The sequence below is a fragment of the Amaranthus tricolor genome, chromosome 12, assembly GCF_026212465.1.
Source record: "Amaranthus tricolor cultivar Red isolate AtriRed21 chromosome 12, ASM2621246v1, whole genome shotgun sequence".
Taxonomy (NCBI): Eukaryota; Viridiplantae; Streptophyta; class Magnoliopsida; order Caryophyllales; family Amaranthaceae; genus Amaranthus; species Amaranthus tricolor.
This window is the reverse complement of record NC_080058.1, coordinates 8,529,335-8,543,279: the sequence shown is the minus strand read 5'-3', so window position 1 is coordinate 8,543,279 and position 13,945 is coordinate 8,529,335. Positions and strand designations below refer to the sequence as shown.

The 13,945-nt window shown below is 30.2% G+C and overlaps 3 protein-coding genes across 3 annotated transcripts; 2 read left to right on the top strand and 1 right to left on the bottom strand.

Annotated features, from left to right (window-relative positions):
- The first annotated feature begins 699 nt into the window (after nt 1-699).
- LOC130828796 (ferritin-like catalase Nec2) lies at nt 700-6,240 on the top strand. Its single transcript, XM_057694794.1, has 3 exons — nt 700-1,359; nt 3,169-3,394; nt 5,542-6,240. Exons 1-3 carry the CDS (start codon nt 914-916, stop codon nt 5,917-5,919), a joined length of 1,050 nt encoding a protein of 349 aa, XP_057550777.1. The 5' UTR covers nt 700-913; the 3' UTR covers nt 5,920-6,240.
- A 234-nt stretch (nt 6,241-6,474) lies between these two features.
- Nucleotides 6,475-7,659, bottom strand: LOC130828525 (putative pentatricopeptide repeat-containing protein At1g12700, mitochondrial). Its single transcript, XM_057694492.1, has one exon. It carries the CDS (start codon nt 7,657-7,659, stop codon nt 6,475-6,477), a length of 1,185 nt encoding a protein of 394 aa, XP_057550475.1.
- Nucleotides 7,660-9,833: 2,174 nt separating this feature from the next.
- Nucleotides 9,834-10,618, top strand: LOC130828524 (uncharacterized). Its single transcript, XM_057694491.1, has 2 exons — nt 9,834-10,457; nt 10,514-10,618. Exons 1-2 carry the CDS (start codon nt 9,834-9,836, stop codon nt 10,616-10,618), a joined length of 729 nt encoding a protein of 242 aa, XP_057550474.1.
- Nucleotides 10,619-13,945: the final 3,327 nt, after the last annotated feature.

Here is a 13,945-nt window from a genome sequence, read left to right as displayed (position 1 = left end):
ACATGGAGGATCTAAACAGATACAATCATATTTACTAGACCCTGGCCGGCTGCCCCCATCATCATATATTGTCCTAAGTGATACATTATCTCCACAAAAGTACAAACATAAATTAATGTGATGTATAAGAGATTAAGTGTTGGTAAAACATCCTTGTGTGGGATTGTAGCAGCTATAAAGGTAGTTATCCAATCCCATAAGCAAATACTTTATTTGTTAATAATAAGCTAAGTTGTATCATTATCTAACCGAGTGTTAAAAGTGTTAGTGTTATTCCTCATCCATATGTGAATTGTTTCACATTGAAGAAAGAGAAGAGCATACATCACTTTATATATACTTAAAAACTACTAACTCTTACTACTAGTAATTAGTTTTAGTAGTGGCTCTCCTTTGAGTTTGTATGAGTCTTACCTTTTCTCCTCGTTGTTCGGGTTGACCAAGTCTATTTTTAAATTTTTTTATCATGGTATCAGAGCGGTTTATTGTTGGACCTTTATATAAGGATATTTAGTCAAAATCACTTGTTAAGGGGTTTTTAATTGCATATTCATTCCCTGGGAGTGTTAAAGTACACATTTATTACTCATATTTGTTACTCACATTTGATTGTCCCACATCGGAGAAAAAGAAGAGTTTACATCACTGTATAAAGTTGAGAAATAACATCTATGATTTTATTAGTGAACATTTTTTAAATTTATATGTGAGATACCTCTTTTCCTACTTATTTAAACTGTTCTGATCCATTTTCTAAACAGTATCACCAAAGTAAATAGGCCTATGCTGTTGACATATATACTACTCTTTTGGTATATATACTAGTTACATGAATCCCACAAATCATACCATGCATTAGTTAAATTACCTCAAATTATACCCCTTGAAAAAGCATAGCTTCTAATCTTCTAAAATGACCAATTTTCAACCCAAATCTCTTTCAATTTTATGCACACAAATGTTAATTATATCTTTGATTTTCTTGGGATTCACTGAGCCAATTTATTCAGAGATGGGCACAGATTTGGACCCGTATGGATCCTTTGATGATGATCTAGGGCTCTACGACCCGTTTTATGATAATAACAACCCCAATAATCCAACTTGTGAAGCACCAATCCCACCTTATGTGTTGCCTGTTTACAAAATTGATATGATTCTATTGCAGTTTGCTCAAAATTTGGAACATTTAGAATGTGATTTTTTCTTGTGGAGTGCCCTTGGATATGGCCTCGACGAGGTGGCACCGCAGCTCACACTGGGCGGTCCACCTCCGATCGGAGTCCAAAAGGCTAACCTTGACAACCTCACCAGGAATATTATTACGGAATTTGGTTTGGAGGAAATTGGACACTTGAGGTTATCAATGTTTTCTCTCTATCGATCTATTCATTTATAACTGTCGTTTTTTTATTTTTGTCTATTTTTCTATAATGTATAGTTTACAAATATTTATCCACTTTAGAATAATTTGTATATTTAGAAACATTTTGAACACATTTTAACTCGTAAATGTTGTTTAGCTAGTAACAATTTTCTCCTTACTGGATTTTTTCTATTTATGATAGCATTTTTAATATAATAGTGATTACATAGTGGATGATTTTTAAGCCATTACTAAAATAACTTTAACAAAATAAAGATGTGTAAAATTTTAAAAATAAGTTTAAGATGTGTAAAATTTTAAAAATAAGTTTAAGTTACGATTATAAGGTGCTAGTTTTAGTCCTTTGACTATCTTATTTTGTTTTGGCTTGTATATATAAATATTTTGTTTGAAAAAAATAATTTTATAATAATTTATGTTACTAGAAACATAATCTATTTTTACAAATTTACAAAATTTAACCTATAAAAGTTAGAAAAATTACTTTGAATAATCTAATTTTTTGTTAATTTTTTTAAAATAATCCAAATTTTTAATTAATCTTAAATAATTCAAATTTTCAAGTTACTTAACCAAGAGTGTTGTTCTACAAATGTTTACTTGCTATTATAGGTTGACTTTATTAAAAATAAAAATACCAAAAATTAAAAGTAAATTAAAAATAATAAAAATAAAGAAAATACCCCTCTTCACCTATCTTCATGGCTGCCTAATGTAACCTGTGTGCTGGAGATGGTAAGTGAACAAAGATGTATTTAGCTTCATTTATAAGGAGGAAGAATGTGAGGGGTGAGAAGGAGATATTTGGCTGACATTGTTGGGAGAAGATTTAGCAACCACAAACTTTATTACAATCAAAACAAGTCATATGCTGGTTTTGTGGCCTTTGTTGTGGTTTTCTCTTGAAATTTGTTTTCTTTTTCTTTGTGGGTAACTTATTAGTTATTACCGACTCTAATGTAGTAATTAACAACAGGGAAGGGGAGATTGGCCCGCCAAGGAACACTCTCTAAATCTGGGATTATTAATGATTAATTAAAAGTTAGGATTATTTTAGAAAAATTAGTAAAAAGTTCGATTATTTTGGGTAAATAAGTATTTTTATCAAATTAATTAATTAGTTAAAGGTTCGATTAATTAGGCAAATACTCTCTAAAAATTTTTATTTTTTTCAAGAAAAAATCAATATATTGATATACTCCTATCTTCAATCAAATTAATTAGTTTATCATTAATGTTGATGAAAATTATTTTATGTAGTGTTTGTAAATAAGTATTTTATTTTAAATTATCAATTTCAATTATTAAATCATAAATGAAAATTTTGAAAATGACAAGGTTTGGGTAGTCATTTTCAAATTTTCAAATTTAACTACTTTGAAAACACTGGTGGAATTTGATCTAAATTTAAATTTGAAAATTTTTGAATTTGCCAAACAATAAATTTGAGCTAATTTCAAATTTCCAAATGAAATCATTGTTCCCAAACATGATATAAATTTTTCCTATATATCGAAGGGGATGAATTATAATTTCTTTATGCTATGTCTGGGAGATGATTTCATTTATAAATTCAGAATTGACTTAAATTTATCATTTGGCAAATAAAAAATTTTTAAATTTGAATTTGGATCAATTTCACCATTGTTTGTAAAGTACTTAAGGTTGAAAATTTGAAAATTACTTTTCAAATTTTGTTATTTTTAAATTCTTCATTTATGATTTCATAATTTAAAATGAAATAATTTTTCATGAAATTTTTTTTCCTTTTGTTGTGTTAGGGCTTTGAAGAGGACAGTTGGAGGCATCATAAGGCCATTGATGGATTTAAGTGCTAAAAACTTTGGAAATGTTGTTAACAAAGCATTTAAGTGTGAACTTAAGCCCCCATTTGATCCATACAGAGATAGTCTTAGCTACATGTTGGCTTCTTATATCATTCCTTACATGGGACTCACTGGTTATGTTGGTGCTAACCCCCAAATTGCTGGCTTTCTTAGCAAGAGGGTATGATATCATATATCTCTTTTAATCACTTTTTAATGAATTTTTTTTTAATCTTCACGTATAATTGATAGTAATGTATATAGAAGCAGATTCAAAATAAAATTAAATGATGTCAATATATTTTTAAATTTTGATAGTGAGGCTTGAATCTGAGATACAATGTTGTCATACGTACACTAATATTTTAACAAACTTAAATCAATACATTTATTAGCATGTTTAGAGATATAATTTGTTAAATGTTGTTAGTTGACAGCATTAAACTAGGTTGGATATGCCACTGAATGCACTCAGATTTTATAATATAACAATTAACAGTTAAAATTACATTATAATTTTAGTTGGCTTTAAAAGATAAACACTATAAAATTTTGTTGGGGGATGCAAAGTGAAATAGTTTTCAAAAACGAAAAAGTGGTTATATATAGAAGTTTTCTTGGTGAGTAATTAACAAGGCTAGCTAAGTTTATAGTTGTATATGCCATACCAACTAATAGTCAATCAATAAACCAAGAGCTCACCAACCATTTACTTGAAACAATAAATCCATTTCTCCAATTGTGTTATTGAGAAAGAGGCTTTTTCCAATCCAAGCTATTAAAAGATACCTCCAAAATTTAGAACAAATAGGCAATTTGTTGAATTAAGATTTAATTCATTGCGTAACACTCTCAACTTGTACGTATTTAGGGTAAATATGTCATGTTTGGTATTAAATTTCGTGTCACTTTCGCAAGCCATACTCATCATTACAATTTAGTACAATAATTACATTTTGTCTAATCTGCTATATTATTCCCTTTTTTTTAAAATTTTGTCAAATTGAATTTTACATTTTGACTATAAATTCTCATGAATTAGAAAAAAATATATTCATATGAATTTTAATATATTCATCTCAATTATATATTTTTTAAATAATACTCTTTTCGAATCAATTTAGATGTCTCATTTGCTTGGGCACGGTTATTAAGGATGATGTGGAGTCCATTAAAAAGGGTAAGTAGTAAAGGGTAAGTAGTGAAGGGTAGTTGGGTAAGTAAGGTATATGGGGGTATATTCGTAATTACTTGTGTGAAGTAAGGATATTTAGGTAAAAAAAGATTGACAAAAATAGAAATGGGACAACTAAAAAGACTTTCTCAAATAAGGAAATGGGACAACTAAATTGGTTCGGAGGGAGTAATATTTTATAATTTTTAAAAATACACAATTAATGTTTGTAGGTGTTTGACATGAGGAAATAGAGTTGAGACTTGAGGGTTGAGACTTTATTAAATAAAGCGGGTAGGAAGACATTTGGCGGTGATACTTGGATTTGTTTGAAAAGGATAATTTTGCCATCAATGAAATAAAAAGGACGAGATATAATAAGGGTAAATTAATAATTTTGTAACTATTTTTAAATTAAATCCCTTTTCATTCTAAAATTTTACCATACAAAGACATAAGACAATTTTGTCAAAGTCTCATCCCAAGTTTTATCTCAAGTCTAACATATAAGTCTTACAATTCCTATTCCCACCTGCCAAACATGTCCTTATTTAACTATAAATTACATTGAAATGTGAGAAAAAAAAGTAAATGAGAAGAGTAAATGATTTTTTTGTCTCAAAACTATATCATTTTTCATTTTACATGTTTTTTGCATGCAAGTGAAATCATGCTGAATTCTTTATATCAAAGATAAAATATTTGATAAAAGTACACCGTAAAGATCTCGCTGAACAGCAACCATTATTAAAGTATATAACATATGTTGGAGCCTCAACCATCACCTTAAGTTTTTTGTTGAGTTGGTTTCTTAATAACCATTTAAACAATCGCCCTATAGCAGCCATTCCATAATCATTGAGGGTGGTCGGTATACAAATGGTAGATAAACGTTATTAAACTGGTCGCAAATTGCAACCACGTACCCAGTCGAAAAATGGTAGAAAGCTACGATCACTTTCCGACCAAATAGATGGTCATTGATCTGCGACCACCCTGATGGTGCAAAACAAATTTGATATATATACAATTTTTTAATTTAATTTGTCAATAAACCTTTGTAAAAAAAAAGTGAACCAAATAAAAGAAATAACTCAAATAAAAAATAGACAAAAAGTTTTTAGGACCGAGGGAATAATGAAATTTTGAAGCAGCTTTTAGCAGGTTTACTAGGTGTTGAAGCAGGCCAAGATGCAGTAATTAGAATGTACCTCTACGAGAGACGTGATCTAATAGTGCACCCATACAATTTCACTGTGGAAGAATTTACAAAGCGAATATCAATTCTAAGAAACAATCTTGGCATGTGTGGAATCAAAGACGAAGGCATAGTAGTCCCACCGGAGCTTGGAGCCGAGGGTCGGATTTGTACAAACGTCTTAGCAGGGAACCGTGACTCGCTATCGTATGCTCGGACTCCTGCTGAGACACTTAGGGTTGTTTATGGAACTGGCAATGAACACATTCCTGGTGGGTTTTTTCCCGATGGAGCTAATGGTGAACTTGCTAGGATGTACCTCAAAGAACCTTAATTCGGACTAAGTTTTTTTAATTACTATTGTTTTATAAGTTTGTTAAATCATTCACTATGGATTTTTTAGCTACTATATTTGAAAACTGTTTACAATTAATTGAAGTATTTCAGAATAAATATTATGTAATTTTGTGCAGAATTTTTTGCGCAATAAACACGTTGTTGTTAACAACCATGCAATCGTGAGTGACTTGTGTCAGTGTGTGAAGGGGGACATTAATATATGGTTTATGTAGCTAATTTTCGGAATTTGTGTTCTTATTCTATTTGATGTATGCTTGATTTCATTATGAAATTAATTACGTGGTGTAAATTGATGATTGATTAAGTTTTTAGTAATTAGATGATTTGTTAATTTGGAATTGACAGTTAGATTACTCCGACAAAATCTATTGTAGTGAGTATAGTCTTTAGTTATAATCCTAGTAGATATAAGCATCTTTGTCTACTGTATACAAGAAAGTGTATGTTATGTAATCGATGTAATTGTTGAAAATTAGAAATAAATAAGTAATTTTAATAAAAAAATTAAAAAAATAAGCTTTGAGGAAACTTAATTCCAAAAATAAGCGTCTTCACATTCGAGCCTAAGGTCAGGTATGTTCGCTGTTATTAACGGCGAACAAAGTAGCGGGTCAAAATCACCTTCTTTACCCATCAAAATCATTAGCTCTTTTGCCTTGTCCATGTCACCGCGTAAACAATATCCATCCATCAACGTATTGTAAGTGATTAAATCGGGGACTTGACCCTTTTCCGTCATTAATCTAAATACTGCTTCCGCCTCATCAATCATACCATCCTTACAATACATATCGATTAACATGCTGTAAGTCGAAACTTGAGGAATTAAGTTTTTTGCCACCGTCTCATGCATATCCTCCGCCTCTTTCCACCTCGCTAAATTGCACATTCCTCGGATCAAAATATTATAGGTAACGACATTAGGTCGAATTCCCTTAACTTGCATCTCAGAAAAAAGATTAACGGCCTCATTTATTAACCCGTCTTTATAAAGACTATCAATAATGGTGCTATAGATGACAATGCCAGGCATACAATGGGCATGAGACTCCATGTCTCTAAGGAGCTTAAGGGCACCAAGATTGTCTCCAGTTCTACATAAACCTTTAATCATGGTCCCATAAACAAACAAATCGGGTTCATACCCAAGCTTTACAATTTTATCCAATAATTGAACAGCGTTGCCTAATCGATGGATATGAATAAAGCCATTGATAAGTGTAGTAAATGTAACAATGCAAGGCCGATAACCTAGTTTAATAATGTAGGAAAGAACCGCAAACCCTAAATCAACACGACCTAAGCGGCAATAACAATTAGCCATAATAGAAAAGGAATGACCATCCGGACGGAGACCTGAGAAATGCAATTGCTTAAAAAGTGTAATGATAGAGAAAAAAGGGGGATTGGGTTTCATTTTAGACATGGCAGTAAATAACATATTAAAATCAAAAATAGATGGAAGAGGACGAATGGATTTCATAGAATGAAAGAGGGAAAGGGGATGATCAATTTTGTTAAACCCTAATTTGGATTGTTGTCGAACATAATCAAGGAATAATTTAGAATCAGCAACATGAACATCTGAAGCGTAAGTGGAGATTTTTCGATGACAAAAATGAAATCTAAGATTACCTTGAAATCTAGAAGGGAGGAGAAGAGCAATTGGAAAGAGAGAAATAAGATCAAACCCAGATTTGGTAGCAAACCTCATTGTTAGAGTATCGTGTTTCCCAGAGACTGATATGGAGTTCAGTTTTAATATCTAGGCGCCATGTTTACAGTTTGATGGAAGGAATGGAGATGGCGGTACTGCATACTTAGAAGGAAAGTAGGAAATGTGACTATGTGAGTAGACACCATGACCACAGAGAAAGAACAAAAAAACCGGAATATAAAAACAGATACTCTTACGAGCGAGAGAGAGTTGATATTTATTGACAAAATTAACTTTGATTTGTTTTTAATCTATAAATTAAAATATAGTCTAAGGAGATCTTGTTTGATTCATCTTATTGTAAAAATTATTAATATTAAATTTTTATAATTTTTTATCATACATAATTAGAGTTATTAAGAATTGAATTAGTGCATTGGACTGTGTGAAAAAGCAAATGTCACAGGTAAATTGGAACGGACGAAGTATTCACTAACCATACCACGATACGACTTTAAATGGGTTAGTCTAAACTATATTAAAAAAAATTATTTTCTATATAAGTGTAAATTTAATTTTTATTTTTTTTTTATATTTTTTGACTACTAGACTTCGTATATGAACCTGTCTCACGTGAAACAGTCTCATACAAGAAGCAATTTTTAAAAAACTTTTATGGGTTCGGATAAAGAGGCTTAAAATTTTTTAAAAGTTTCCGTAAAATTCTTTTAGAAATTTAGAAGTTTTGGGTTAAAGTTGGTGCAATTTGATGGGCTCGGATAAAAAAGCTTTAAAGTTAATTTTGGATTAATATTGTATATGGCACTTGCAAGTAAACTTAGAATATAAGAAATCAGTTATTTTTGGGGAGATGGTTCCCCAGGTAAACTTAGAATATAAATAGACATTAGTTTACTTCTTTTTTTTGTGCTTTTAGTGTCTTAGATGCCCTAATGCTCTAGTTTTCAGTTTTTAGTTTTATTTTCAGATTCTCTCTTTTTGTTCTTCTTCTTTGAGAGCTTTCATTGTTGAAAAACTCATTGTTATGTTTATTTTTTATTGCAATTTACATTTATATTCTTCTCCATTAGTAAGTGTTCTTAATTTATTGCATTATTATTTGTCTTTTTGCATTAAATTATTCATCATTTTCATGTGTAGTATTTTTGTAACATTCCTTTTTTCTTAATCTTAAATATTTTGACAAATCTAATCATCGTTTCGTTTTATTATTTCGAATCCCGTTCGGAAGTTTATTCCAATTGTTCTTAAGTTCTTGAATTTTTTTTATATATTTTATTTCTCTTAGATTAAAATATTAGGTTTAAATTATAAGTTTTTTTTATTATATTTAGTAATTTAATTTTTTTCTCTCTCTCGAAATAATAATAATATTGTACTTTAAATATTAAACCTAGCTAAATTAACTATATTTACAAAATCTAATTATGTTTATATACTATTTTATGATTTAAAAAAAATAATATAAATGTAAAAAACAAAAATTATCTACAAACTAAGTGAGGTGGGCTTGGTACTTTCGATTGAATTCATACGTTCCAGAGTCCAGTTCTGAATTAGAAGAAGAGCCACAGAATATGGAAGAAATAGGACCACAGCAACAAAATCAGCATATGCCAAGACTCACGAATGAGTTAAGGCAACTTATTTTCCAAGACATGTTGTCACTAAAAATTAGTGACTCACTTCCTAATGGTACATTCAAACGCATAGCTCAAACATACGGCTACACACATAGAACCATCCGAGATTTATGAAAACGAGCAATACAAACCAAGGAAGCAAACAAACCATATATTGTGGAATCCAATTTCAAAAATTGTGGAAGAAAAAGAGTGGTCGTACCACCAAACTTACTTGAGTCTAGACCCATTGGCGAACGCACTTGCATTAGAGATGTTGCAACATGTTTAGATTTGGCACCGTCAACGGTGTGGAGGTTGATAAAAAGAGGCGAGATAAAGGCTCATTCAAATCCACTACACCCAGCTTTAATCGATGCCAACAAAATAAGTAGGGTGGAGTGGATTTTGAGCCTTATCCAAGAAGACACCATTCAAAGACACCCGATTTACAAAGTAATGTACGATTATATTCACATTGACGAGAAGTAGTTTTATTTAACCAAGAAAACGCAAAGGGTTTATTTAGCACACAAAGAAAAGGTCCCATGTAGGGCAGCGAAGTCATCAAAGTTCATACCTAAGGCCATGTTCTTAGGGGACGTTGCTAGGCCTAGATGGAATCGTTTTGGTCAATGTACGTTTGATGGGAAAATAGGAATTTTTCCTTTTATCAATATGGTGGCAGCACAAAGAGATTCAAAGAATCGACCAAGGGGTTCAATAGAAATTAAACCAACCGAATTAGTTATTCAAGAAGTTAATAGAAGTATGCTCATACAACAATTGATTCCGGCTATACTAGGAAAATGGCCAAGTGAAGGACCTTCCATTATTTTAATTCAACAAGATAATGCAAGGGTTCATATCACAAACGACGATCCAATATGGCAACAACACAATAGGCAAGGGGGTTTAACTTTCATTCTTACTCAACAACCTCCAAATAGTCCGGATTGTAATATTCTAGACTTGGGTTTCTTTAGGAGCATACAATCACTTATGCATAAAAAGATGCCCAAAAACATTACAGAAATAATCATAGCAGTTGAGGATGCATTCGGAGAGTTACATCCAAAAACCTTAAGTAATGTGTGGATCTCATTACAACACCATTTAAGTGAGATTTTAAAAGTTAAGGGGTCTAATGACTACATACAACCACACTTTGGAAAGAAGGTTGAAGAAGACAATGGCAGGTTAAGGATTCAAGTGAGAATCCCAACACAATTGGTTAGAGAAGCTGTAGCTTTTCTTAACCCAAACAGGGATTAGCAACAAACACAAGCATTACAGAAATTGAGGATGCTGCACAAACAACAGAGATCATTCAAGAAGCTTATGATCAAGCAGTTGAAGAAACTCAAAGATGACAAACATCAAAGCCCCTCAGTTTATTTTGTTCAAATCATCATTAAAATTGTAGCTTTAAAAACTTAGGAGCAACAATTTGTTAATCACAACCCATGTTAATGATTAGCAAGTCACTTCATTATTTTACATAATTTTAGAAAAAAAGTCCGCTGATTCTTCATAGAGGTTGTGAAACCTCTCAGATTACAATTTATCATCAACAAATGAAGTAACTGAACATGCTAAAAAATCAAGTGACGGGTTATGGTTTACTAAATGCTACTCAACCAAGTAATCAAAGTAAATTTTTCAGAATTTAGAGGTTCAACAATTTGACATCACAGGGGCTTGTACACATAAAACCAGCAACAAACATCAACCCTAAAACCAGCAACATAATACCAACAGTAGAACGAAAAAACCCCAAATAAACCAGAAGAACACAATATCAACAACAACACATAAAAAACAAACGAAAAAACAAACTTCAAACATAAATACAAAATCATCATAATCCAGCATCAAACAACAACTAAAAAAAACAGCTCCAATTTTTCAAATTTAATTAACAAAAAAAAAAGCGAAAAATCATATTAACCTTACAATCATTAAGCACGTTTTTTTGGGTTCAATTTTGCCCTAGACGCAATAACATCTTCAGAAGTGTCAGGGACAACCAAATTGATGTCATCTTCTTCAAGTACCTTTTCAACAATAGGAGAAGTCGGTGGAGATTCATGATGCACAGAAGTGGCATCATCTTCAAGTACCTTTTGAGATGCCTCAAGATCTTTTTTTGACCACCTCAAAATTTCATTAGAGTAGGAATGGGAACGACCATTGAGGGAACAAGAACACAACTCACCATGATCGCAGAGACCGTCATAAAGATATGAAGGAATTTTGGAGTCACTCTTAAACTCGTTGTTTTCCATTGCAAATACTTAAAGGTTCAAAAGGAAGTTAATGGCGGATTCAAGAACATGGGGCTTAAATTTCGAACCTTTGCCAAAACAAACAAAACGAACCTCAAAATGATGAGAATAAATCGATCTACATTTTAATGCAGTTAAAATGTACTAAAAATGAAGGACAAACAGGGGGAAAAGCCATGAAAATGGTGTTCATGAAGAGAGAGAAATGACCGTCTAAGAGGAGGAGGAAGAAATGACCGTTTAAGAGGAGGTGGAAGAAATGACCGTTCATGAAGGCAGTAGGCGTGATAATGAAAAATGCAAAGCCCAAGAAGGAGTAATAAATGTATCCGAATGAATCCGGGTACATTAAAAGAAAAGGGGGGTTTTAAGGGGTAAAAGTGGGATAAAAATTTTCTAAAAATAGAAAGTATTCTAAAGTGGAAGAACTTTTGAAACTACCCGTTATAGTAAACTGGAAGAACTTAAAGAACGGAAAGTACTAATTTTAGAAATTCAAGGGGAGGAAGCAAATTTTGTGGCTAGAAATTCTACAAATAAGAAAGCCGCTCAATAGTGAAATTATTAAGGTATAAATTCTTACATATATTTATTTACATGAAATTATGCCCATAAATTTTATATGTGTTTATAATATATAAATTAAATTTTATGTAAATTTTGGTGATTTAATTCATTGTAAATTAATTTATATGATTTATTCATTTTAATTTTCTAAAACTGCATAATCTAAAATAATATTAATTAAAATAGTAAATATTAATATTTTTAAACAAAACTTTTTCTGTACATAATTATATGAGATATAATTTTTGTAATAATTTCGTGAATTATAGTTGATTATAAATATTATTATTAATTTTTTCAAAAAAAATGCATGAAATGAGAAAATTCATAATTTGGGTTAAAAATATATAATTCTGAAAAAATAATTTATTTTACTGTTATTGCAAATTTATTTTTCATTCAAACAATTTTTGTGAAATTTTTTTATATTTAAAGTTTAAAGAAATAAATTAATAATCTAAATTGTTATAATAGGCGAAAAGAAAGAAAAGTGAAAAAAATAATTAAAATTATTTTATTTTGGTGAATAAAAATATACAGTAACTCATTTAATAATATGTTAATTTTTAAAATATTTTTTTGGATTTTAATATTAAGGAAAAAAATTAAATAAATACTAAATCTAAAAGTAAGCTAGTAAGAAATTAATTAAATAAAATAAAATTTTATTTTTTAAAATTTGGATAAATGGGCTAGGATATATAATAAACTCAATATGTCATTTTAAAGATATTTTTTAGTATTTGTTTAGGATGGAACTATTTATTTTATCATTTATAATAAATAGACATTTATGAAATTTATTATTAAGAAATTAATAAAGCTAATTGAAAGTTAATCTATAAATAAATACGAAACACCCATTTAAGTTTTGGTTTAGTCTTATAATAAATGATTATTTATATTTTAATTGTTATAAATTTTATATCTATTATATGTTAGTGTACAGTTGCATTTATCTGAAAACAGTAACATGATAATAAAAAGGCTTGATAGTAAGGTAATGTCGAACCATGCTACTGGTATGTAAAAAATGTGGGACGTGTTTTCCCGCACGTAAAATACGGCGAACACAATAATATTATTTAACCTTACCTGTGGCTTGAGCAACATTGTACTGGAAGAGTGATGACTCCCACTAAGTTAGGGGTTTTGGTTTACCTTATCCTAACAGACCCTTACATATATCAAACAAAGATCATATGTGTTGCATTCATTAAAAAAGTAATCGGATTTCATGCCCTAACACTTAAGCAGAAGTGTTAGTAAATCACGCCCTGGTACTCAAGCAAAAGGATCAGAAGTTATATATATATAATTAATTAAAAAAATGATAAATCCTCTATATTGCATAAATCATTTTGCATATTACTTATAGAAATGCACATATTTTTATACTTATATTATGCTAGCAGGTTTTTATAATCGACTTATTAGTTGACCGATTCTAATCATCTGTTCCCTTATAATAAGAGCAGATGTTGCAAGTGACTTTACATGAGTTTATTAAGAAGCTATTGTATTGTCTATGTGATATTAAGATATAGTTTGTATGTAATTTATATAATGTGTATGTAATAACGATAATTATATATTAAAGCAACATGTAATATGTAAAATTATATTTTTAAGTTTTGTTTGTTTTTTTGAAAATACTGTTTTTTTTTTTAATTTGTAGACTTCCGCTTTAGCATTACTTATTATAATATTATATTAAACCTATATATAGGAGCGAACAGTTCGTTCAATTTCAATTACGTTTTCATTTAACATTAATTACATGTTCATCATCATGTCTAGTGACTCTTTACTGCAAACACTACTCATACTTTGCCAAACAAACCC